Source organism: Symphodus melops (assembly GCF_947650265.1).
Source record: "Symphodus melops genome assembly, chromosome: 6".
NCBI lineage: Eukaryota > Metazoa > Chordata > Actinopteri > Labriformes > Labridae > Symphodus > Symphodus melops.
In genome coordinates this window covers 26,315,696-26,342,355 of record NC_136696.1, presented here as the reverse complement: position 1 = coordinate 26,342,355, position 26,660 = coordinate 26,315,696, and the positions used below count along the sequence as shown (strand labels likewise).

The following is a 26,660-nucleotide window of genomic DNA, read 5'->3' as shown; positions in this document are numbered from 1 at the left end:
GAATTCACATTGTTTGTTAAAGACTAATGAAACATGTGAGTGAATCCACCCGTCTTAATTTTAATATATTGCAATATGATTTAGTTTTCTTTACATGGTTGTGTGATAATTGTTGTTGATTTAGATGAAATAGTTTATGAACTTATTTTTATTTTGTCTTTTTTTTTGGTCATCTGTGACGACGCAGGCCTGACATGTGGGCTTCCTGCTGCCAACGCTTCACCAGTTGCAGGACACGTTGAAGGAGCTGGAGTCGGCTCCTCTCATTGACGCCCTGCAGGATGGGATCCAGAAAGGTTTTGGATCCATCATGAAAGAATCACACAGTTTACAGACACAGAGAACTCTGTCCGTATTCCTCCAAATAATCTCTGTCGGCTGAGCATGTTGTGCTGTTTTGGAAGTTTAAAGTAAAAAAGTTAATTAAAGTTATTACCATTTCTTCATTTATGCTATTTTAGTTATTTTGTAGAAATGTAATTAATTGTTTTATTAAATAATTTTCACATTGCTATTTTATGTCTGTGTATGTGATTACCTTCATGCTTTTATTTATTGAAAGAATAAATCATATTAAACGTATTAGATGTAACACCAGAAGCATCTCTCAAACATTGCATTTTAAAACAGTCAGCAGAGGGATTGATACACACACACACACACACACACACACACACACACACACACACAGACTTTGAGTCAGTCCAGCTGGATGCAGCGTCAGAGAACCTTCTCATCTCTCATGGGCCTCGCATCCGAGCAGCACACTGCGCCGATGCTCTGAGAAGACGCTTTGGAGGATGGGAAAATGAGTTTTCACACTTGACTGTAGAAGCTCCTAAAGTTAGAGCGAAGGTGTGTGCTGTGTGAACAGTCGGCATAGCCTGGATTTATACGGATATCCATGACGAAATTAAGCGAGTAAGCCGGCGAAAACTCATCCAGCTTTCAAAGATCCTCGATGACGTCGAGTGGCTACAGTGACGTTGGTTACATCACGTCATGTACGTAGCTTAACTTTCTTTTTAGTCAGCCCGTGATTGGCTGTTGCAGTGTAAATTCCCATCAAACACAATCACACCCTTGTTTCTTTATATTTTTGATGGTTTACTGATAAAGAATGCAACATAATTTGCATCTATGATAATATAAAACACACACAAAAAAAGATCTGTCTCAAGTGGGGGGGGGGGGGGGGGGGGGGCTGGCCATGGCCCGCCGATAGCTACGGCTGTGGGTATATACTTCAAAACCACAGAGGGAAATACTGTCCTTTTCATTTACTTCATCATTTTTGTTTGCACATTATTTTTTACAATCAGATAAAAGATGGAGTCATCTTTTATTTATTTTTTTTTACAAAAAAGAGTTTTATTTATTTGTTATTTTTATTTACTTTAGTTAAATAAATGTAAGTTTGTTTTAAGTATGGAACATACTGTATGTCATTCATCCTTAAAACAAATACTTTGCACCTTTGTTTTGAGGACTCTTTGGCTCTGAGCATGCGCAGTGAGAGTGTGACCTCAGACTTTTTGTCCGCTGTCAGTTTAGAAACACAACAAGTCATTTAAAATAAAACATTTGCAGCCTGTTCATTGTTGTGTGGAGGTTAAATCAGACTCACACTGAGTGTGTGTGTGTGTGTGTGTGTGTGTGTGTGTGTGTGTGTGTGTGTGTGTGTGTTTTCCTCGCTGAGCGGAGCTGCAGCTCTTCTCTCATTTCCACGCTGAACACGCAGCAGCGCCTCCTCATGTGACTGTTCCTCCTCATCGAGTCCAGCAGACGACAGAGCAGACTCTCTCCCAGCGACAGAGGAACAACCACACACACACACACACACGCACACACAGAAGAGAAACAAGTTGTTTTACATTTAAACTTGAAAATGCCGCTGCGGGAAGAACTCCTCAAATCCATCTGGCACGCGTTCACAGCTCTGGATGTGGACAAAAGCGGAAAAGTCTCCAAATCTCAGCTCAAGGTAAACTTTATTTAATTCGTTTTTTTTTAATTATCGGTGTGAGCTGGAGAAAAGCCAAGCAGGAAACTGCCTGTGCACAAGAGAAGTCCTTTATAATGTACATCCAGAGCGCTTTTTTCTTCCTGCTCTTTGAGTTTGTGTTCACAAACAGAGACGCACCTGTTGACAGATAGACTCAGATTAAAAAACGAATAACAAACCACACAGCAAAGACTCTGTTAGATTCAATATTTCAGCAGGTAGCTCTCAGTGTTTTTAGACTGGATCATTTACTTTAATAAAAGAACAAACCCATCCAGTGTAAAGATAAATATAAACTCATTATGTCCTGTCACTGTTTCATTTCTCTTTATCAGATTATTATTTACTCCTGTTGAAATGTTATCACCTGGAAGTTCAGTCAGGAGGATGAACTTATATAGTAGTGTTGAATTTCCCTCGGGATCAATAAACTAACTATCTATCTATCTATCTATCTATCTATCTATCTATCTATCTATCTATCTATCTATCTATCTATCTATCTATCTATCTATCTATCTATCTATCTATCTATCTATCTATCTATCTATCCTAAATGTCCTTGAGGGAGTCATCCCAAAAGGATCAATAAAGTTCAGTCTAGTTTCCATCATCAGGTTATTATTACTCATGTGGACGTAAACGTGGGATTCAAACGTTAGACCTCGGCTGATTATGAGCTCCTGAGGATCTTGTCATTATTGATTAGTCAGTTTAATACTCTCTGATTTTAGTTTTGGTCGTAAGAAGTTGAAAACTAGTGAGGAAGGTGTGTCACGATGCAGCACGCTGTCTGACGTTAAGATGCTGGTTATATTATGAGGCTGTATGATGCAATAAGATTTGATTGATTGGATTGGTAAAATCGTTATTGCAGCACAGGTCCATGCAGGTGATGTAGACTATAATGACATCACAAAGACTTAAATACGATGCGAGACACTGAGCTGGAAAACATCCAGCTGCTTCCACGGTAAAGAATCCAAAAGAAAAACAAAACATCAGAAACAAACCACGACGTGTCCGTCAGTAACGCAGTCAGATACACGCAGTCAGATACACGCAGTGACCTGACGTGGATATGAAGGCGTTGTGAAAAAGGCCGCGTTGAGTAAATGTGCAGAGTTACATCAAGCAGCGTCACGATGTGGACACTCAGCTGGGACGTCGTCGGCCTCAGAGGGGAAACTGGAGCAGAAGTGAACTTGATGTATTTCCTGTGGAGATTTCTTAACGTGCGTTCAACTGAGAGACACGCCCACATCACTCCCAGCGGTGTGTCAGCCAATCATTGTTCAGCGACTCAAGCAGGAATCAACAGTGAAGGTCAAGTTTCTAGGTCACTTCACTCTGAATCTAAAGATGCAGAGCTGCTTTCTCTCTCTCTCTCTCTCCAAAGACCAGTTTCCACTCCAGACAGGTGCTGAGCAGACTCTCAGGATCACAGTCCTTCCCTCTTTCGATCCACGATGTCTCCTGTTGTTTTTCATGGATCACAGTGGTTTGTTTGTTGTGTTTTTTTTGCTTGTAATCTCGGCGGTGTTGGAAATGAGGGAAACCTCAGTGTCCTTTCGAGAATAAATAGATACTTTATTGATCCCGGGGGGAAATTCAAGATAAAGGTTTGAAATGAAAATGTTGGAGAGAGAGAGAGAGAGAGAGACAGAGAGAGAGACAGAGAGACAGAGAGAGAGAGAGACAGAGAGAGAGAGAGAGAGAGAGAGAGACAGAGAGAGAGAGAGAGAGATGTGAATGACATGCAGGAGAGGACTAATCTAAACTAAACGTTACATTTCTTTTCCTCGCGTGTTTGAGAATTTCATTTGAGGGGAAAAATGTAATAAATGTGTTTTATGTATATTGATCTGTCGCTAAGGATCGAACCTCGATCACAGAAAGACATCGGCTGACTTATTGGCATCTCTTTTTGTTTTGTATAATCGATATCGGCCGCAAAAATCTCGTTTCATTTGGCCCCTTGTATATTTATTGCACACTTAATAAGTAAAAACCTTTTTCCTGTCGTTGGATCTTTTCACCTGTGTGCTGAGGAAGAGACGAGGCAGGACAGTAAAAGCATCATGTCCTTCTCTTCATCATGATAGGCTGGTTTATTTTACTCCCTGCTGACAGGTGTTCATGATGATCAGTGCTTCACCTCGCTCAGCGTCTGATTCTTAGAAAATACTCGGTTCCTCAAATTGAACGCTTGGATTCTTCTTCTTCTTGTGTGAAACAAATATCTCAGTCCACCGTTCACAACTTTCACCAGTGATTCCTGGATTATTATTATGAAGTATTTTTAATAAGTCATGAAGACTCTTCATGTGAATTTTCTCTTTAAAAGTCTTTTTTATCCGTGTCGATTTCTTTTTTGTTTTTTTAAGTTTTAAGTTTCACTAGTTGTGTATTTGTTCTTATTTCTGTCTTTTTTAAATGTTTGGGCTTCATGTTTCTTTGACCTGCATATATGTTGTTTTTTTTATTCTAATTTTATAGACTTTTTAATCTCTGATTCAGTAAATGAGGTGAAGTTTAGTTTTGTTTGGCCCGTTTAAAAAAAGTGACCTGCGGCCGAACATCGCCAGACAAAACGTAACGTACACATTCATCTTTAACCCCTTGATGCCTGAATGTTTCCAAGTATTAAAACATTTTTTACATGTGTTTCTGCTTTCAAGTAGATGCTAAATTAAGGCGTCAGTGTTAAGCTCTGTTAAGTGTTGATTTTTAAAAGGACCAATGGTTGCTAGGCAACAAAGCCGTTTCCAACATCTGATTCTTTAGACTTTATTTGTAACTGGGGTGCGACCTAACCGCTAGGCCATCTGTGCCCCCCAAAAAGTCATCATAGAAACTCGCCTCTTTTCAGCTGAAGAGCTGTGATTGGTCCAACCTGAACGAGGAAGTTAGAAAAGGTTTCTGAGCAGAGAAGCTCAAAACATCTCACACGTCTCATGAAAACTGCTGTTTGAAGATCGGTGTCTAACAGAGGACGTTATGATTCCAGGTGCTGTCCCATAACTTGTGCACAGTGATGAAGATCCCACACGACCCCGTGGCTCTGGAGGAGCATTTCAAAGACGACGACGAGGGTCCCGTCTCCAACCAGGGATACATGCCGTACCTGAACAAATTCATCCTGGACAAGGTCGGTCTACACTCAGGGACACATTACACTCCTCACACGGTAGATATGGGACGTCGCTGTGAGGGGTTTGCGTGTTTGTTTGTCACACACTTAAGGACTTGATCTCCCGGTGGGTTTAAAAGAAAGTAAAAAATGAATGTCGTTGAAGGTGGAGGTGCATGCTCTGACCAATGACACTGATTCACCAAAGAGGAAAGGACATTAGTCAATGACTTCAGTCATTTCTGTCTGACAAAGTGAGTCATCGCTCCGCTTCTCTTTAACTGGAAACTGAAACAGTAGCACAAACATGACCTTGAGCTTAGCAGCAGCTGCCTTCTTTTTGTCCTGAGTTTTGTCTCAGAGGCTGACTGTGGGAACCTTCGAGCTCGTTGGTGGCACGTTTACTAAGAGGCCTTTTTTTTTCACATCTTAAAAACCAGTAAAGCCATAATGCTTCACACCGTTTGACTACAAGCAAGCATCATCAGAAATGGACTGAGGAAAGGAGAGCGCTCTTTTAGTTCATATGCAAATTCAGGATCTATCATCGTTTGCCGTTTCTTGACTTTCATTTAGAAGTTTGATTAGTCCAAATTCACATCCTCATCTTCCAAACAAACCTTTTCCCTCATTTGTGAAATTTGGGGGACATTTGGATTTTCCTTTTCACTTCACTCTATGAACAACATATCACTGTCTTTTTTTTGTCTTTACTGGACTGGACAGTGGACGAGAGACGAGATGTTTGGAGGATTCAAACCCTCGATCATTGTGATGTGGTCAGAAGCCTCTGTACTGTACACGGGGGAAAGGACGCAACATAATCACGAGGCCTTTTAGTAAACATGAGCGGTGTTTCTGCCTGACTGAACGCAGGAAGTACGGCTCGTCGTGTAAACCCAAATATCTGCTCACATCTGACCTCTGACCTTCAACAGAATCCTTGAGTCTGGAGATGTTAGTCACACTCTGACCACGCTCATTGACTCATAGTACGAGTACACACAGCTGCTGACCCTCTCTCTATTGTGTCCATCGGGGATTGTTCATTACTGAGCTACACAAACCTCGTTATTGAACGCTGAGTCGGCTCATTCAGCTCGCCATCGGTCGCTCAGTGATGATGTCATGACGGGTCACGGCTGGTGATTGGTCACTACCAATCGAGAAGCTTGTTTTCTTTTCCAGCCGTCATGGGGAGCGCTGACCCGGGTTGTTTGGAATTCTTCTCGCATGATGTCATAATGAAGAGTGTGAGCTGAGTGGCTGTCACCACGGCAACGTGTCCAGAGTTCTGTGGTGGTGATCAGACTCCTCTGAAACTCCCCGCATAGTTAATGTGCTGGTTTGTTATTACCTTTTAAAGTTAAAGAGACGTTTAACGGACACATTTATTTTTCAAAATAAGAGTCTTTCTATTTGATAAAATGTGTTTCGACCAGGCTGATGAGGAAGTGTTAAAAACTGCAGTTCTTGGCGTGTCCACAGGGGGTGAATTTGTTTTATAACTCGTTGATTTTGATTAGATGATTAGATGCTCTGAAGTCCATCCGTGTGCGAGTCTGCAGTGTTGTCTTTCTTCGGGACACGTTAAGGAAATGTGGCACTCAGTGAATCTTGGTGAATCTGTTAACCTCCAGACTTTCCCTCAGAGATCTGAACTGTGCATTGTTTGAATTTCCCCCGTTACTTTATGTCAGTGTCAAACACGCCGGCTGCAGCTGGCACTGAGTGCTGATATGAAAACGCTCTCATGGTCAGAGGCGACACTTCTTCTTCTTCTTCTTCTTCTTGTTTTGCCACTTTGTGACTTTTTATTTGGCGACTTCTGAGCCACTTGGGCTTTTCTGTTTTATCCTCCATGTTTTGTCACTGGTTTCTTGTTTCCGCTCTTCAGACATGAAGTACATTCAAGAAAGTTGTGTGATGTGTTTAACGGGCAACAACGTGTGTGAAACTCTGCGGCCTCACACACACACACACACACACACACACACACACACACCTCACCTCATTTAGAGAAATTAGGTTCAGGAAGAGAAACATGACGTGATGGAGAACATCACTTTTACGTTTCTTTTCCGGACACACTCGAACACAACACGGTCCCACCCACCCATTGAAGCTGAGGTGACCCGGCCAGAGGCGAGCGAGGGCGTCGGTCGGTGCATTCAAACGCTCTCTCTCCTGAGGAAACTCCACCCGGTCACTCAAGGAAACTGTGTGTGTGTGTGTGTGTGTGTGTGTGTGTGTGTGTGTGTGTGTGTGTGTGTGTGTGTGTGTGTGTGTGTGTGTGTGTGTGTGTGTGTGTGTGTGTGTGTGTGTGTGTGTGTGTGTGTGTGTGTGTGTGTGTGTGTGTGTGTGTGTGTGTGTGTGTGTGTGTGAGACCAGAAACTTAAAATAAAGGATCCTACGTCAAATGAATCGAGTTTCTACTCCAGAAAAAAAAACAAAGTGGTGTTGAAGTGAAACCAGTGAAACCAGTGAAACCAGTGGCCCTCTGTGGATCTGACAAAAGAGAGCGCTATTTTTAGCTGTGTGAGGACATTCATAGGATTGGTTGAAATTGGTCATTTATTTATCGGGAGAAAAGTCTGAATCAGCTGATGAGGTCTTTTCATGAAGAGTGATGGTCTGGCTGTAGTCGTCATGACAACAGGGTTTACACTTCCACTGATACTGAATGATAGTTCACAGACATGGTGGGAGGTCGGGTTGACCTGCTGAGGAAAAAAAAAAAGCATTTTAAATAGAAATGGAGATTCTTATCTTCCTCTGCCATGATGCTTTTTTTACCATGAATCCAGAAGACCCTGAATTCGAACTGTGAGACACCTGAAGATTCACAGCCCTGCTGCTGACTTTCCACGAAGAAGAACTGATTGTATTCAGAGCTGATGGAAGATGATGTCAGAGCTGTCGTAGGTCGGGGCAAACGATGCCACATCGGAGGCAACAGTATCATAAGAACATCAAACACCTGCAGATTGTTTTGGTGGTTTGACGCCTTGAAGCACTAAAAAAACCTTTTCAATTCCTCTTTTTGAATCATGTGTCACACCTGGCTGAACATTTGTCCTCCTGCTGTAAAAACACTGTGATCGTCTGATCAGGTCTGATTGTCCTGTTGGACAGGTACGGCGTGCTCAGTGTGTCTCCGTGTTCGTCTCGTTTTGCGTGTTCTGCTCTGTGGAGTTTCTGTGTAAACACTCAGATTAGGATCCTGAATCCTAATGAACACGAGGCTGACAAGGCTGTGATTGTTTCTGCGAGGAGACTGAAAGAGTGAAGGAAAGGGGAGAGAGAGAGAGAGAGAGGGCGAGAGAGAGAGAGGGAGTGAGAGGGAGAGTGCCACGATGACAAAGACAAAGAAGACGAGCGTGACACAACAATGTGAGACACCAGAGCTCCTCTTTCATAACAAACCCAACTTTCACAACCTCATCCTTCCAGCGTCTCTCTCTCTCTCTCTCTCTCTCTCACACACACACACACACACACTCTCTCTCTCTCTCTCTCTCTCTCTCTCTCTCTCTCTCTCTCGGCTCTGAGTTTGTGCTGACTCAATTCAAAACATCAGGATGACGCAGGATGAACCGAGCCGTCCTCATCCTCAGAGTCGACGTCTGTGGAGTGTTTTTTTCACAGCAACATGCGACTCCACCCAGAGTCTATCTTTAGACTCGTACACACCAGCAGGAGAGAAAAGAGAAGCAGCTGTGTTCTGCTCCAGTAGACATCACTTCAATGTATCAATATCATACAGTTTTATTTTAAGCCAACTTCTCAGTCCTGCAGGCTTTTGGTTATTCTGTTTTTTTTTTTCTCAGTTGAATGCCTTTAACATCCAGGTTTTTCACACAGGCCCGGCCGTCACCCTCGGCCCGCACAATAGAGCGTTACATCACATCCTGTGCAGCCTTTAGAAAAGTTCACGCAGGCTGAATGTGTCTCACTCTCAGTGCAGGAAACAATTCAATCAGTGCGAACGAGTTCAGGATTATTTATTTTTCAGAGAGCCGCTGACTCGGTTCAGTTCTAAAGTCAGAGCTCAGCTTCACTCCATGACCCCCGTCTCACCTCCTGATAGGAACCCTGTGGTGACCACCTCTTTCATATCCTCACTTCTAGTTTTTTTTAGCGTCTGTCAAAGAAACACTGAAGTCCACCAACCAGAGGCCGCTCCGAATCACGTTAGATGAAATGTATCACCACGCGTCGTGTCGGGTTCGAGCCCTCGCTCAGAGAAAGCATCAGCTGCAGCTTCTGGCTGCCCGTCTCCGCCGACAGTTTCTTTATTTTTCTTTGGTGCGGCGCTCGCCACACGCACGTCCGTCCTGTCTCTAAAATGAAGACGCCGATGTGAATCTTGACATCTTTGAATCGATTTTTAAGCTCTTGTCGATTAATCTTCACATCCCTGTTTATGGGTTGATGAATAAATCTTCAGAGGCCTTGAACGCTTGACTTTAGATGGTAGCGTACGAGCACAGTGTCATGACCTCGTCTGGGTTCGCAGACTCCTTGTGCTGCATCACAGCATCAGATCTGTCGCGTGCTGCTCGTCTGTTTTTGTTGATTTTTAATTTGCATGAAGGCTGCTCTGACATTTCTCTCTGTGTCTTTGCTAACAGCTGATTTGTGAACACTTCATGTTTCAGGCTTCACTGAGCACTCACTTAGTTTTTTTTTTGTGCAGCTTGAAGTTGTTTTGGTGTCTTCGTCGGAGGCTTGTTTGACGGGACGGCTGCCAGCAGGTCTCGATGTGCTCCTGGTCCACGTGACCGCTCGCTCGACCTGCCAGGAGTCTCCATGGAGACGCTCCTGCTCCACCGGCTCGAGGAGAACAGTTCCTCTCCACAGAACCAATTGTTCCCTTTCAAGAGCCGTCCTCAGATTTGTCTCTGGAATTTGAACCCTGCAGATTTTTTTTTTTTCTTTCTCTGGAAAAACAAACTTCTCGTTCACATGAGTTTGTTGTTTCTCATCATTTAGGATCTCATTTGTTTGGGATACTTGATCGCTATGTTAATACTTCATTCATTCATTACTCTGAGATCCTTCAGTGTCAGGACTTTAACGTGTTTAGTCTTTTTTTGGCGATGTTCATGTTGAAGTGTTATAATCCAAAGAAGTGAACTCAACTCAGCTTTATTTATAGAGCACCTTTCATGCATAAAACATGAAGCCCAAAGTGCTTCACAGAAGAAAAGACAGTACAGAATAGTTTGTATTGACAAAAATAAATAAATAAATAAATAATAATAATAATATATGTTGATATATTCCAGCTCACAGGGTTTTATTTCTCGTCTCTGCTCCCTACAAACCGCACTGCTTCCTTAAAAACCGAACCCGCAGTTCTCCGTTGGTGTCACACAAGAAACACTGACTCACCGCGGCTGCTCTTCTGCTCTCACTCAGGTGACGGATAACTTTGACCGTCAGGACTTCAACAAGATGTGCTGGACGTTGTCCTCCAGGAAAAACCTGGACCAGAGCAAGCTGTTCATCACCAACGACGACGCCTTCAAGATCTGGTGCATCTTCAACTTCCTGTCGGAGGACAGGTACCCGCTGACCATCGTCACGGAGGAGGTGAACCTTCGACACGCGCAGCTTTCACTTTCATTTTCCAGCCGATGCATCCTTTAGCAAGTTGGAAAAAAGTCAAGTTAATGAAGCTGTATGAATGTGATCACGTTAAGATAATCCAGAAATGTCCAGTGAAAATCACACAGTGAAAAAATAAAAAAATATAGAAATATAAGTGCAGAAAAAATATGCATGAAAACAATAATTAAAGAGCGAGTAACATATGCATCAAAGAGAGTGCATGTGGATGTTTTATGTTATAAAGCAGTGCAGACTTTAGCATCACTTAAACACATGCTGGACGGAGGGATTGATTTAAAAGCATTCTTGGACACACACACGTACTTAACGTCTCAATGCTTCACTGCTACGTGAATAACAGTGCTGACACAATCAGCACTGAGATCACATCAGGAAACGGTTGTATCTAACAGGAAGTAAACAAGTCACAATCAGATCAAATACTTCATGTAAACATTGAAACATTTCAGTCTGATCTCAAACACAACATAAAATAATTTCTGCGTTATTAAAAGAAATATCAGGAATCTTGAAATGTGCATTCTTGGAGCAGGACTTTTACTTCCACACTGAAGACCTTCATTGATCCACGCTCAGGGGATACGTGCGTTATCTTGCTGCGTACAGCCGGATGAATTTCTCAATATGCGACCGACTTCGCCCAGTAACAGTCCTCTGGTTCGACTTTCTCTTTATGTTGGGGGGAAGTTATTAATGTAAATGTCCCTATCGAATAAGTCTGTACTCTTCTGGTTTCCAGTTTGAACTTCCCTCTTCAGTAATAAATCATTAAAAAGGCCATTTGTTCCTGTCACAGTTTGAAGCTCTGTTTCTGCAGTCTTGTTGTGAATGTGCAGCTTCGACCGGCCCGCTGAAAATATCTTACTCAAGAGCAGAGAAGGAAGTTTCCAGCTTCCTGTTCTTTCACAAACGCGGGATGATTTATTGTTGGGCTCGAACAAACAGCTGAATCACAGGAAGGTTGTTTCCCAAAGACATGAAAATCCTCTTCAGCCCGCCCCGTGTAGAGTCGGATCAGAGGACACACACAGATGATCATGTGCTCCGGTGTTTACCGCCCTGCGTTGTGCGTGCACACACAGATCGAGTACTTCTTGCGTAAGCTGACGGAGGCGATGGGGGGCAGCTGGGTGGAGGAGCGTTTCGAGGACTACAAGCTGCAGCTGATCTCGACGCAGCAGAGTCTGAACGCCTGGGAGTTCATCAAGCTCATCGGGTCGGGCCAGTTCAGCAAAGGGATGGACCGCCAGACGCTCTCCATGGGCATCAGCGAGGTCTACCATGAGCTCATCCTGGACGTGCTCAAACAGGTGGGGCAGCACACACGCAGCAGGTGACCCAGCTCCATCTCCGAAACCGAAAAACACAAAAGATAATAAAATGGTTGCAGATGAAACGTCCTCGAAGGCTCCTCAGAGTTTTTTTTAAACCGAACCTGGTTGTTGTTTTTTTTTTCTGCAGGGCTACATGTTGAAGAAAGGTCACAAGAGGAAGAACTGGACGGAGCGCTGGTTCATGCTCAAACCAAACGCCATCTCGTACTACGTGGGCGAGGACCTGGCTGAAAAGAAAGGAGACATTTTACTGGATGGAAACTGCTGCGTGGAGGTGAGAAGAACTCGTCAGAATATGATCTTCACCTCAAACACACCTAACTTTAAATCATCACGTATGAAGGCCCAATCAAATCAGCCGTCCATTATCGATGACACTTTTCCCGTTCGGGCTCGTAGGGGGCGTGTGCCTATCCCCGCTGTCATTGGGCGACAAGCAGGGTGCACACTGGAGTGTTGGCCAGCCAATCACAGGGCAGACAGCCACACTCTTGTGAAACGTACAACGTGTTATCAGTTTGTCTATTCCCATGTTTTCTTCGATCCGTCGTGGTTTAGCAGGAAGCTGCCGGATGAGGAAGTGACGATGTGCAGATGACCGTCGTGTCGCACTCTTCGTGTTTTCCGTGTCTCAGCTGCTCCTTGTGTTTTTTTTGTCTGCAGCCCCTACAAGACAAAGAGGGAAAGAAGTGCCTCTTCATCATCAAGTCGTCGTACAAAAGCTTTGAGATCAGCGCGTCGGACAAGAAGAAGAAGCAGGAGTGGATCCAGGGTGAGTGGGCTTTTATCACCTCTGGAAATATTCTCAATTTTTTGTTATAAAACTCTGTGTTCACTTTAATCTCACAAAATCACTTCTGCTGTTTATTAAACTCTACAACTATTAATGTGTTCAAGCTTCCTTTAGTTTCACTTCATTTCTTGGTTGTGCCTTTAAATCGATTTTTCACGCGAGCTTTGTCAGTTAAATATAAAAAATCAGTGATTAAACTCGTTACAAACAAACTTCTTGAGCAACGTCGACGTTTTTGTGCGTTTTTAAACGGTCACGAAAAACTTTATTTAAAAACCTTAAAAGGATTTTAACCACAAGAAGAAATAATAGGAGCCTCTTCCTGATATTTTAATCATTAAGTATTGCTTAATTTGCAGATGATATTATTGATTCAGGACTAATTCAAAAGCATGAACATGAACCCTTTAAACTTCTTCAAAGTATCTGTGCTCAGTAGACATTCAATAGAAACTGAAAGGCTCTCTGAGATGTACATTTCCTAATATTATTATTACTTACGTGGCTGCTAATATACAACCTGTTACTATTAGTCTGGACTCTGTTTTCTTCCCCTGACAAACAAAGTCTGGGGGTCTTGGCTGGACTTTGTTGGAGCAGCTGTCCGCCGGCTCTTACTGTACATGTTTCTCTACAGCCATACAGACCTGTGTGAGTCTGCTGCGTCAGGGCCGGCCGGCGCTGCACCACGAGGCTCGACAGAAGCGGCGCGACATGCGGCTGAAGCAGCAGGCTGAACAGGAGGAGCTGGAGCTGAGGATGAGGGAGCTGCAGACGGCCAACGAGGCCAAACAACAAGAGCTGGAGAACATGAGGAAGGTAAAGTGTCCCCCTGTGAGTCCAGTCTGCTGAGGAAACGTCTGGTACATTACCCGTTCTCTCAAGTAGCATCCTGTGGAGGTCGATCTGCAAGTCGTAAACGGAGCTCAATAATCATCAGGTCACGTGTCAGACGTTGTTGTTTTTGGTAAAAATGTGCAACCCTTGATCAGTTTCTGTCCCAGTGCTGGGATGGATGAACTCCGGGGTGTCTTTATAAAAGACAACCACGTCTGTCTCAGGTTTAAACGCACGGTCTAGAAAAACCACCAAGAGGTGGCGCTGAGGCGAAACAGGAAAAAAGAAAGCATGCTACCTAATATGTCAATTTATGTTTTACTCGAAGCCTTTATCCAATCAAAACGTGAGTTACAAGTTTTTACAATGAAAGAGTTTCACTTATGACACCAGAACTGTGTTTGTACCAGTCTGTAAACATGTTTACTTGCACTTTAATGATCAAGATTTTAACGGGACATAATGAGAATTCTCTTAATTTTTTTGAGTCTGCCTCTAGTGGACACTTAACGAACTGCAGTTTTTGTTTTTTTTGTACACTTTTTCATTTTTTAATACCAGAGACCGTCCCCCTGCTGGCCATTAGGACAACTGCAGGTATTAGACTCGTTCCTAAATAACCGTCCTTCATTTTGTGTCATTACCGAGGTTCCTTCACTTCTCTTTTAAACTGTAAACATGTTTCTATCTCTGCACAGGTTATGTACATTCCTTTACATAAGTTGTATCAGTCTATTTTTAAGTCTCAGGTTATTATATATGAAAGAGAGGGAGGACAGCGGTTGTTTATTGTAACAAATGTTTCGTGTCCTGCATGTCTGCTCGGGGATCCCTCGAGATCAATGAAGTATCTATCTGTTATCGTTGAAACGCATTGAGACGGGTTGCAGAAGTGATGATTCTTAACTTGATCTATAAATAGAAAAATCATTTAGAGATCTGAAAGCTCTGCAGGTTCGTAAACTCAAGTTAAGAGTCACGGTGTCTGTTCTCTAATCCTTTGTTATCTGTGCAGCGTCATCACAACTGGCAGCTAAAAATAAACTCTTAAATGTGATTCAACAGCATTCCTCCTCCGAGGTGAAGACGCACCTTTAAAAATGAGAGCGGCGCTGTGAGGAGTGACACTCGCTGCTGATGCTTTCACACCACAATTAAAAGTAGGTCACCTAAAAAGTGTGGTGGCTCCTGTGAAACTCAGAGCGAGCTCATGAATACCAATAAAAAGATCAGCGCCAGCCTCTGAATGATGAATAGTCTGTCACACGCTGCCAGCAGAGGAATGTGTATTGACCCAAGAAGAGGGTGTGTGTGTGTATGGGGGGGGGGGGGGGGGGGGGGGGGTGTGAGGCGTTAGTCTCCATTGAACATGTTTTTCCAGTAAATCTCGCTGACTCACGCCGTCTGTTGACACTGCTGCCTCCAGTGGTGTTAAATTAAGAGTGTGTGGATTCCACAAATACTCATGAGCAATGGTTGCTTCCTGTTAGTACGAATAAATGGGGTCAACAGGAAGTGTAAGTTGATCATCAGAGATGCAATTTATTGGACCTCGATCTTTAGCGCAGGAACTCTCGAGCATCTGAAACGTGAGGAGTCGTTTGTTTGACATGTTGGATGACTAAAGGAGTTTATGTTGGGACGTTTTATAGACAGTAATCAGTTCATTCATTGAAAACATATTTGGAATAATAAACTGATTACAAGCCCTAAAGTGGATAAATAATAAGTTACAGGTCGGGCTGTGAAATGTATTAAAAATTGACATTCAGAAGCTCGTAATTGAGCCCATGTCGATTTATTTATTTAGAGTATTTTCAGCTCAGAGTCACGTGACGACACGTCCAATCCGCCACATGGAAGCAACGTCTGTCGCCTTAGTGAAGACGACGACGATCAAAATGAAGTGAAACGTAAACACTGCGGGAAAACTGTTTGCAAGAAAAATTCATTTTCTACACTTTTAGAGAAGTTAACTTGAAACTAAAGTGTGTCGATGCTTTGATTTCAGTTTGAAAAAATCAATAAAACCATAAAATAGTTAATCAGATATGATCGCTCTTGATTACAAACCACCGCTCAGCTTTATTAGCTGAACATCTTTACAGTAGAGACCTGTCAGTGAAGGATGAAAAAACAAACAATCATTCAGTTAATCGTGATGGAGGTCAAACTTGCAGTTTGTTTTCTTTTTAAATGTTAACCTTTGCATGAGTCAGCAGTCGTCTCTTCCTTGAGTTGCCCTGGTGTGTGTGAGGTGCAGTCCGCCTCAGGTGTGTGCCGTCTCATGTTCTGCTTCTATGAGGAACAGCTGAGCATTGTGGGGGAAATCCCCCAGCGTTACTCGAGGACGAACGTTTGTCCTGAGACGCACGCGTCGCCGGCTGACGAAAGCTCGCAGGGCCAGAGGCAGAAAACTGGCAGCGTGGGATCCATAGACGTGTTGCAGCCACACGCGTGCACACACACACACACACACACAGTCGCTCACTGTGTCGTTGTGTAACACACACGCTGCAGAAGAGAACAACACTCTGTCCCTGTCTGTGACACACTGCACTCCCATGAATGCACAACAATTCGCCATTGAGGTGACGGCGCATAGACGACTTTGTGAATACACAATGAACACACATGTATGGCCACAGTGTGTGTGTGTGTGTGTGTGTGTGTGTGTGGCTCTCACACTGCTGCTGTAAGTAGACAGCCACAGTCTTAAGACGGTTCACAGTGTGGTGACAAAAGTTAGCAGAGCTTCTCATCGAGAGCTTCTTCTCTGTCTCCTTTCCATCCATCTCTACTTTTATTTCTGCTTCAATGTATTTTAATAAGTTTCTGTTGTTTCACTTCTGTCTCAAACGACGCAAATATGAGAAACCCTCGAAGGCATTCAGAGGTCGACTGACTCCGACCTTAAAGTTCAACAATAAGACAAAGATCCTCCGCTCGACTTCGTCGACGAGGGGGCCGAGTCCACTTTCAAATGTGAGGAAAGGGTTAAAGTGAAGAGTCAGTGGAAACAACAGAGAGGTTCTGACCCATGAACTCTGAACTGTAAGAGGAGGGTGGATATGGATATGACGACATCATGGAAGTGTCCTTCATTTGAGCAACAGTATGAAAAACGCAGGCAAGCAGCAGATTAGGAAGCCTGCACCGTGTGCATCCTCAACCACGTCGTCATCGAGAGAAACACACTCGTGTACTCGAGGTCGTTGAGGACGCAGTGTGCTTCATGTTTTTGTATATTTGCTGTTTTTACTTGTAGCCTCCTCTGCATGTGCGTTTAAAGCAGCTACTGAAAATGTCCGACTTGTCTGCAGATGGAGAGGTGTCCTCAGAAGACGAGAGGGGAGAACGTTTCTTTGCTCTGTATAACTTCATGTCTTTGTGGTGAATGCAGGTCTTTTTATAGAGGGACACATTCACATCGGTTAATAGACGACAGACCACACGACTTCCTTTCATTTAAAATGACTGCAACTCGATCAGATGTGTTAAATTAATGGTGTACTGCTCCTTCAGGGGCGCCTTACTAAAATCCTCTCTTTCTGTCTGTCTCTCTGTCCGTCCGTCCAGGCTCTGGAGGAGTCGGCGTCTAACGCAGCAGAAGAAGAACGACGGCGTCTCCAGACCCAAACTGAACTCCAGGACCGTTACAGGATGGACCTCGAGAGGGAGAAAATGGTAATGTCACCTCCATCTCGTCCTTACGTTAGAACTAGTGGTGAAGCAAGAACAACACACACACACACACACACACTACTTCCTCTTTCTAGTTAATAGGGCTACTGTGCTGTGTGTGGTTAGTCCAGCACGTCAGGCTGAATTGATGTTTGCTGTCTGCTGATTTTAACTTGAGACTCAGTGTTACAGGGTCGTTGGGTAAATGCATAAAAGGCATGTGCAGCAGGCCTCTGACTGTGGTCATCAACATCCTTGAAAACTGATAGAAACACATCCTCATTTGTCTGATCTTCTCGGATCAATAGGTGCGTCAGCAGATGGAGGAGCAGGTGGCTCAGAAGTCCACGGAGCTGGAGCAGTACCTGCAGCGAGTGCGGGAGATGGAGGACATGTACAGTCAGCTGGAGGACGCTCTGGAGGAAGAGAGGCGTGCCAGACAGGACGAGGAGGCGGTCCGCAGGCTGCAGGCACAGTCAGTACACACAGAGAAACTCCTCATCACACCTTCATACCTGACACTCTCTGCATGAACAAACATTTGTCTGTCCCGAAATTTCCATATGTGTGAAAAAGGGTCCAGATGGTCTAGCGCCTCTAGTGGCCAGAGTGTGTTCTCCACCTCTGACATGAAGCAGGTAACAGTTTAGTGCATGACGATGGGAATCCTGAAACGCAGACAGACTCTCAGGCTGGATCTTCTCCTCCTTTTTTTTTTTTAAAATTCGAGTCACAAAGCCAGACGTTTAACGTCTACTTCCCTCTCTCTCTGCTACATTTCCTCCCTCGTCCTTCCTTCCTCTCTGCTGACATTTACTTTCCACCTCACGTTTGTCTAACCACTGGTGAGCATGTCAGCAGAACTGACCGCAGTGCTTTATTAAAACTAACCGTTAGACAGCTATTGTTCCTGTATCAGTCCTTCATATGTTCCATCATTCTTCAATAAACAAAGGAGATCTCGTTTTGCACCACAGAGAGAGAGAGAGAGAGAGAGAGAGAGAGAGAGAGAGAGAGAGAGAGAGAGAGAGAGAGAGAGAGAGAGAGAGAGAGAGAGAGAGAGAGAGAGAGAGAGAGAGAGAGAGAGAGAGAGAGAGAGAGAGAGGTGAATGACATGCAGGAGAGGACTAATCTCGTCTACGTTACATTTCTTTTCCTCGCGTGTTTGAGAATTTCATTTGAGGGGAAAAATGTAATAAATGTGTTTATGTATATTGATCTGTCGGTCTGATGCCGGGACGTTCACTGTTTGACCTCCTTGTTTTTCGTTGTTGTTGTGTCAGCAGCACGTAGCGTGTGTGTGTGTGTGTGTGTGTGTCACGGGGTCTGTGTGCTTCTATTATCGCTGCCTCTAACATCTTATTTTAATCTCCTAATTAAAGAATATTTACCGTAGTTATTCCATCCGTTATGTAAACAAAACACCGGGCCCTTTGTTTAAATCAACACACAATAATCCATCAACAACAGGATGATAATGATACACACCCAGATGTACAACCTGACTGCACCATTATCATGCTCTATAACGCCACCTGCTGACACACGGATGCAGTATAGTCAATACTTAGAGAACAAACTAAATATAAATAAAATATATGTAAAAAAAAAAATAATAATACAAAAAGTCAAAAATAAAAAAAGTCAAAATCACTTCTTACATAAATTTAACATTTAAATATTAGTGTTGACATTGGCACTTATTTTTACTCACTGTTGGCTTTTCAAGTTAACACTTTAAGTATTTATTCAATATTCACAAACTTATTTTAAAGGTGGAAATTCCCAAAATGTTGGGATTGAACGAAAAACTAATATTGAACAGAAAGATAAAAACAAAGCGTCCCTTTTGTACAGGTTGTTGGAGGAGGAGGCAGCGAAGAGGCTCGAGTTGGAGCAGATCCACCTGAAGCAGCAGCACGCCATCTCCAAGACGGAGGCGGAGAAACAGGAGCTGGAGAAGGAGCGTCTGGCGAAGGAGAGCGCACTGCAGGACGCCATGAAACAACTGGAACAGCTGGAGCAAGAGAGGCAGGGGGCGCTGGAGCAGTACCAGGTCAGCCCAGTCAAGTTGTTGACATCATATCGTTGCTAAAAAAAGTTACAGATACGTCTTCTTCTTTATCTCACACACGCCGGGACCAGACAACAAATGTATCCAAAGGTTTAAATAAAAAAAGAAAAAAGAAAACAATGATCAAGGAAATCCCCCGAAACAGGGGTGACTTTAAATTTGAGTTGAACCCAGGGATTGTTTAAAAAAGAGTTAACCAAAATAATTAAACAAAGGCCTGAAAAAAGAAGGAGACAAGCACGCCACACAGATTTAAAGTTCAACCCCGAGCTTTCTGAAATGTAATCAAAGATAAATGAGAAACAAAAGAAGCCAAAAAGAACACGCAGAGGAGCCAAGCGAACCACGTGAAGGGCCGTCGCTCTCGGCACCTTTCTCCCCCCGAAAACTACCAAAAGACGAAGAGATTCACCTGAAGACACCAAAAGACCCAGAAAGGGACGACAGGTGATCACCACACCCAAAGTGAAATAACATCACCGAGCAGACTTGTCATGCGTGGGGAAAAATGGGGAAGAAAAGCTCCTCAGCACATCCAGGCCCAGGAGGGAAAACGTTTGTGTGTTCAAAGAAAGGCCCGGTCCGTCTGAACTGTGACTGATAATGTAATAAGGTTAAGATAATGCCTCTTTTCACCACAAGGGGTCACTGTATGACTCCTGGACGAGAGGAAGATATTAAGTGTTTAAAAATTGCTGTTATAAACCTTCATTAATGTAAAGAAGTGTTGAAAGAAAGGAAACACACCATCTCTGTATTTATCTAACCTGCTAATGTGTGTGTGTGTGTGTGTGTGTGTGTGTGTGTGTGTGTGTGTGTGTGTGTGTGTGTGTGTGTGTGTGTGTGTGTGTGTGTGTGTTAACCAGACGGTGGTTCAGAAGCTGAATGATGCAACCAACAACACAAAGACCTGGAAGCACAAAGTGGCCGAACACGAGGGACTGCTGCGGCTCATTCAGCCAGGTAAAGGTGACGCACCAACATCGTCTAACGAGTGCGCGAGAGCTCGTCTAACGAGTGCGCGAGAGCTTGTCTAACGAGTGCGTGAGAGCTTGTCTAACGAGTGCGCGAGAGCTCGTCTAACGAGTGCGCGAGAGCTTGTCTAACGAGTGCGTGAGAGCTTGTCTAACGAGTGCGCGAGAGCTCGTCTAACGAGTGCGCGAGAGCTCGTCTAACGAGTGTGCGAGAGCTCGTCTAACGAGTGCGCGAGAGCTCGTCTAACGAGTGTTTGAGAGCTCGTCTAACGAGTGTGAGAGCTCGTCTAACGAGTGTTCGAGAGCTCGTCTAACGAGTGTGCGAGAGCTCGTCTAACGAGTGAGCGAGAGCTTGTCTAACGAGTGTGCGAGAGCTCGTCTAACGAGTGTGCGAGAGCTCGTCTAACGAGTGCGCGAGAGCTCGTCTAACGAGTGTTTGAGAGCTCGTCTAACGAGTGTGCGAGAGCTCGTCTAACGAGTGAGCGAGAGCTCGTCTAACGAGTGTGAGAGCTCGTCTAACGAGTGTGAGAGCTCGTCTAACGAGTGCGCGAGAGCTCGTCTCACGAGTGTTTGAGAGCTTGTCTAACGAGTGCGCGAGAGCTCGTCTAACGAGTGCGCGAGAGCTCGTCTAACGAGTGCGCGAGAGCTTGTCTAACGAGTGCGCGAGAGCTCGTCTAACGAGTGCGCGAGAGCTCGTCTAACGAGTGTGAGAGCTCGTCTAACGAGTGTGAGAGCTCGTCTAACGAGTGCGCGAGAGCTCGTCTCACGAGTGTTTGAGAGCTCGTCTAACGAGTGTGCGAGCTCGTCTAACGAGTGTGCGAGAGCTCGTCTAACGAGTGCGCGAGAGCTCGTCTCACGAGTGTTTGAGAGCTCGTCTCACGAGTGTTTGAGAGCTCGTCTAACGAGTGCGCGAGAGCTCGTCTCACGAGTGTTTGAGAGCTCGTCTAACGAGTGTGCGAGCTCGTCTAACGAGTGTGCGAGAGCTTGTCTAACGAGTGTTTGAGAGCTCGTCTCACGAGTGTTTGAGAGCTTGTCTAACGAGTGTGTGAGAGCTCGTCTCACGAGTGTGAGAGCTCGTCTAACGAGTGTGAGAGCTCGTCTCACGAGTGTGAGAGAGCTCGTCTAACGAGTGCGCGAGAGCTCGTCTAACGAGTGTGAGAGCTCGTCTAACGAGTGTTTGAGAGCTCGTCTAACGAGTGTGCGAGAGCTCGTCTAACGAGTGTTTGAGAGCTCGTCTAACGAGTGTGCGAGCTCGTCTAACGAGTGTGCGAGAGCTCGTCTAACGAGTGAGCGAGAGCTCGTCTAACGAGTGTTTGATAGCTCGTCTAACGAGTGTTTGATAGCTCGTCTAACGAGTGTTCGAGAGCTCGTCTAACGAGTGAGCGAGAGCTCGTCTCACGAGTGAGCGAGAGCTCGTCTAACGAGTGAGCGAGAGCTCGTCTCACGAGTGAGCGAGAGCTCGTCTAACGAGTGCGCGAGAGCTCGTCTAACGAGTGCGCGAGAGCTCGTCTAACGAGTGCGCGAGAGCTCGTCTCACGAGTGCGCGAGAGCTTGTCTAACGAGTGCGCGAGAGCTCGTCTAACGAGTGCGCGAGAGCTTGTCTAACGAGTGCGCGAGAGCTCGTCTAACGAGTGCGCGAGAGCTCGTCTAACGAGTGTGAGAGCTCGTCTAACGAGTGCGTGAGAGCTTGTCTAACGAGTGCGCGAGAGCTCGTCTAACGAGTGCGCGAGAGCTCGTCTAACGAGTGTGAGAGCTCGTCTAACGAGTGCGCGAGAGCTCGTCTAACGAGTGCGCGAGAGCTCGTCTAACGAGTGCGCGAGAGCTTGTCTAACGAGTGCGCGAGAGCTCGTCTAACGAGTGCGCGAGAGCTCGTCTAACGAGTGTGAGAGCTCGTCTAACGAGTGTGCGAGCTCGTCTAACGAGTGTTTGAGAGCTCGTCTAACGAGTGTTTGAGAGCTCGTCTCACGAGTGCGCGAGAGCTCGTCTCACGAGTGTTTGAGAGCTCGTCTAACGAGTGTGCGAGCTCGTCTAACGAGTGTGCGAGAGCTCGTCTAACGAGTGCGCGAGAGCTCGTCTCACGAGTGTTTGAGAGCTCGTCTCACGAGTGTTTGAGAGCTCGTCTCACGAGTGTTTGAGAGCTCGTCTCACGAGTGCGCGAGAGCTCGTCTCACGAGTGTTTGAGAGCTCGTCTAACGAGTGTGCGAGCTCGTCTAACGAGTGTGCGAGAGCTCGTCTAACGAGTGTGAGAGCTCGTCTAACGAGTGTTTGAGAGCTCGTCTAACGAGTGTGCGAGAGCTCGTCTAACGAGTGCGCGAGAGCTCGTCTAACGAGTGTGAGAGCTCGTCTAACGAGTGTGAGAGCTCGTCTAACGAGTGTTTGAGAGCTCGTCTAACGAGTGTGCGAGAGCTCGTCTAACGAGTGTTTGAGAGCTCGTCTAACGAGTGTGCGAGAGCTCGTCTAACGAGTGTGCGAGCTCGTCTAACGAGTGTGCGAGCTCGTCTAACGAGTGCGCGAGAGCTCGTCTAACGAGTGCGCGAGAGCTCGTCTAACGAGTGTGAGAGCTCGTCTAACGAGTGTGCGAGAGCTCGTCTAACGAGTGCGCGAGAGCTCGTCTAACGAGTGCGCGAGAGCTCGTCTCACGAGTGTTTGAGAGCTCGTCTCACGAGTGCGCGAGAGCTCGTCTCACGAGTGTTTGAGAGCTCGTCTAACGAGTGTGCGAGAGCTCGTCTAACGAGTGTGCGAGAGCTCGTCTAACGAGTGCGCGAGCTCGTCTAACGAGTGTGCGAGCTCGTCTAACGAGTGCGCGAGAGCTCGTCTAACGAGTGCGCGAGAGCTCGTCTAACGAGTGTTCGAGAGCTCGTCTCACGAGTGTGCGAGAGCTCGTCTCACGAGTGCGCGAGAGCTCGTCTCACGAGTGTTCGAGAGCTCGTCTAACGAGTGCGCGAGAGCTCGTCTAACGAGTGTGCGAGCTCGTCTAACGAGTGTGCGAGAGCTCGTCTAACGAGTGTGCGAGAGCTCGTCTAACGAGTGTTTGAGAGCTCGTCTAACGAGTGTGCGAGAGCTCGTCTAACGAGTGTGCGAGCTCGTCTAACGAGTGCGCGAGAGCTCGTCTAACGAGTGTTCGAGAGCTCGTCTCACGAGTGTGCGAGAGCTCGTCTAACGAGTGTGCGAGAGCTCGTCTAACGAGTGTATTTTAGCGGTGCACTGCTTTGACTGCACTGGGGAGGAAAAACAGGTGTAAAAATACAACCACACAGACTGCAGGGCCAGCGAGCAGTATTAGATGCTCGTTCGATCGTTGTTATAAAAAGTTCACACTGGTGCAAGGACAAAAATAAAATGTTCAAAGTACAAACCAATAAGAAGACGTGAGACTCTGAACTCATCTCTTGTTGTCCACCTCTAAATAAGCATGTTGTGGTTTAACTGGTTACATCATCATCCAGCTACAGTCAATGAGCAGCGAAGACAGGAGCTAACATGACGTATAAATAATACTGTTGTTTTAATTCTAAAAATCAACTTGTGTTAACGTTTCAAACGTGTTGCCTCACAGCATGAAGGTTCGGGGTTCAAATCCCTGTTAAACGGAGGCGCTGTGATTGGTCGCTGAACAGTCCAGGGTGTAACCCCGCCTCTCGCCCAATGACCCGCTGATGTGTCTCAGACTGTTAAAACATCTTTGTCCCGTCTCCTCATGTGGCTGAAGAGACGTTTCCTTTTCAACGGATGGCGATATGTGGACACATGGACACGTGGACACATTTAACGGCGCTCTTATTCGAACTCATTCATCAGTAAAATGAGTAGAGAGGAAACAACTTGGCTCGGCCTTCAGCCCACTATGTTCAGTCTCCTCAGCCAGACGTCCAATCAAACACAGCTGAAAACCAAACATGAGATATCTGACATCAACAGGTTCTTTCAGGCTTCATGATAATCGTGTCGTTTACTACAAAGTAAGAGGACGCCTTTAATACAGTCTCAAAACTCATTGAGCACACACTTTTTTCTTGAATGTAAAGCGATGAAAGCTTTAATAAAATAACGATGATGATTTGTGTCACGGATATGAAGTCAGAGAGAGTGTGAGAGCTGTAACGCAGACTTTAACTTTGAACCTGTTTTTTCATCTGTTGTTAAGAGAATCTATCAAACGAATCCCCGTCACCTGAGGAGAAGCGTCAGAGCAACTCAAACTGTGCAGATTTAACAAGCCGCGTGCTAATATCACACAAACACAAACATTTTGTAGTTGCACACATGATAATTGTCGCAGCGAAGAAACGATGCAGAACATCTTGAGGTTTTTTTTTTTAATCTCCCCTCTCAACTTTTCAGATTCACTGACACTATCAAAAATGTTTATAAGACCAAATGAAACTGCCAACTATTGATTTTTGGGACAAACTATTAAAGGTCGGTCGTCAACATTTAATGAAATATCTGCAGTGTTAAAAGTCTCTTGTTCCCCTCCTCCTCCTCCTCCTCCTCCTCCTCCTCCTCCTCCTCCAGGTTCAAAGGGACCACAGAGGATCACAAACTGGGGCCCGGCAGCGTTCTCTGATGGGGAGCTCAGTCTGAGGGAGAAGAAATGGCAGGAGCTGAAGAACCAGGAGAACCAGGAGAACCAGGCCCAATAGAGAGCCCAGCTACATAAGCCCTGAATCATGAACACGTGGCCAACTCAGACAGATACAAGGAAGGGCTGCTGGAAGAAAGCGGTTGCTAAGTGAATTTTCAGAGTGAATTCAAGTGGCAGATCTTCGACTTTTAGGCCTTTTTAGTATGTTTAGTGTTACACTGCAGGGGCAGCTCTCTGTTATTAAGACAGCTTAGATTCAAAGAGCAGCACGCAGACTCCAGTCATGTTTTTACATCTGAAGAATAAGGTTCACTAACTCCAACAAAAAAAATAAAAAAATACTAAGTCAAGAAAAGACACAAAGGCGATAAAATGGATATGGTTAAGTTTCATTTATTCAACGACTAAGCCCGTTTAAAAGAGGGTCAGTTGTGTGTTTGTTCAGTGATTCGGGGAGTTGCGTTCCCAAAGTGTAAAGTAAAACTAATAGTGAAGCTCACAAGAGGAAATTGGCTCAACAATATTTAACTTTCACGTTGAATTCTTTGATGCATCTTAGGAACTTCACATTTAAAATAAAAATAAAAAGGTGTAGTATCGATCTTGTGGTAATCAAGTACTTCCTGCTTTAATGAAAACAACACAGCTAACATACTAGAGGTTTCAAATGTACAGGAAGGTGACTATATTTCAATGAAGGAGCCGATTCACCGATTCACATCCTGTACGCGAGCTAGCAAAACAAGAATCACGCTGTACGAGGGAGACGATAAACTCACGGGCAAAATGTTTATTCATGTAAACATTCTTGTGAGATTTTGGGTCTTTTTCTCACCTAGTTTCATTTGCACTACTCTTTGCAACTCGCTACGTCTCCCCCTGCTGGCCATCACAGAGAATACAGGTTTAAAAAAAAAAAAATCTTTAAAAAAGAAGATGTGCAGCAAAGAGTGTTCACATCACTACCTTTCCATCTGTTTCACGTTGTAGATTTGTATCTAAGAAAAAGCACTACTTCCTCGGATCAGGCTGTTTGTAAAGTGAGAGACGATGTGAAGCTCAGCTCTCCTTCCCTCTGAGTATTTGTGGAACTCTTTGGGACCATTTTTAAATCGAAATACTCTGGATCTTTGTACATATCTGAACGATGTCAGTATTGTCACACTTTCTGTTTGAGTGGTTTGAAGGCATTATCACTGGAGGACGACGTTTTTAAAAAAAAAATGTAAACATGTCTAACAAGGCTGTCGACTACATCCTACGATTGAAATGCCGTGTATAATAAACTAAAATGTTATCTTTATAATCAAAAGGCTGTTTTGTTTTTAATCTCTAGTTTATCTAAAGAAGTTCCTCTTTCCGTCCGGTCTTTAAATGCTGTTTGAGATACGCCATCATGGCTCGAGTCTCCCCCAGAACTAACTGCAGAACATTTGTGCCTTTGAGACTGTCGTGAGTGATCAATGATTTCCATGTAATGTTTTTATAAATATGTACAAAGCTGAAGACTGAACTGTGTAATAAACATGTCCTAAATAACTGCTTTACTCTAAAGACTGTTTTCTCCAACTCTCCTGCAAAGCACATTGGAATACAATGAAATA

At 44.7% G+C, this 26,660-nt stretch overlaps 1 protein-coding gene and 1 long non-coding RNA gene across 10 annotated transcripts in view; one reads left to right on the top strand and one right to left on the bottom strand.

The window, feature by feature from the left end:
• The first annotated feature begins 1,536 nt into the window (after positions 1-1,536).
• On the top strand, positions 1,537-26,368 carry swap70b (switching B cell complex subunit SWAP70b). The gene is made up of 12 exons (XM_079346971.1): positions 1,537-1,984; positions 5,016-5,156; positions 10,563-10,736; positions 11,858-12,085; positions 12,237-12,383; positions 12,773-12,881; positions 13,540-13,721; positions 17,319-17,426; positions 17,732-17,898; positions 19,281-19,479; positions 20,364-20,460; positions 24,987-26,368. Exons 1-12 carry the CDS (start codon positions 1,889-1,891, stop codon positions 25,112-25,114), a joined length of 1,776 nt encoding a protein of 591 aa, XP_079203097.1. The 5' UTR covers positions 1,537-1,888; the 3' UTR covers positions 25,115-26,368.
• The window catches only part of LOC306825977, a 51,521-nt gene continuing 35,566 nt past the window's right edge, over positions 10,706-26,660 (bottom strand). For 2 of the 9 annotated variants that reach the window (XR_013779331.1, XR_013779336.1), the window contains exon 7: positions 24,734-25,051. This is a non-coding gene — a long non-coding RNA (uncharacterized lncRNA). Of the gene's footprint in view, positions 10,788-12,039; positions 12,124-12,210; positions 12,337-12,426; positions 12,776-17,714; positions 17,789-24,733; positions 25,052-26,660 lie in introns of those variants that run through there. The other 7 variants (XR_013779328.1, XR_013779329.1, XR_013779330.1 and 4 more) reach the window with 7 other exon arrangements.

What these genes read in the sequence shown, in the direction of transcription:
- swap70b (XM_079346971.1), top strand. Translation starts at nt 1,889, where the DNA reads ATGCCGCTGCGGGAAGAACTCCTCAAATCCATCTGGCACGCGTTCACA. An exon ending in ACAAATTCATCCTGGACAAG is followed by an intron (nt 5,157 to 10,562) that starts GTCGGTCTACAC and finishes GCTCTCACTCAG; the next exon opens with GTGACGGATAACTTTGACCG. An exon ending in ACCTCGAGAGGGAGAAAATG is followed by an intron (nt 17,427 to 17,731) that starts GTAATGTCACCT and finishes TCGGATCAATAG; the next exon opens with GTGCGTCAGCAGATGGAGGA.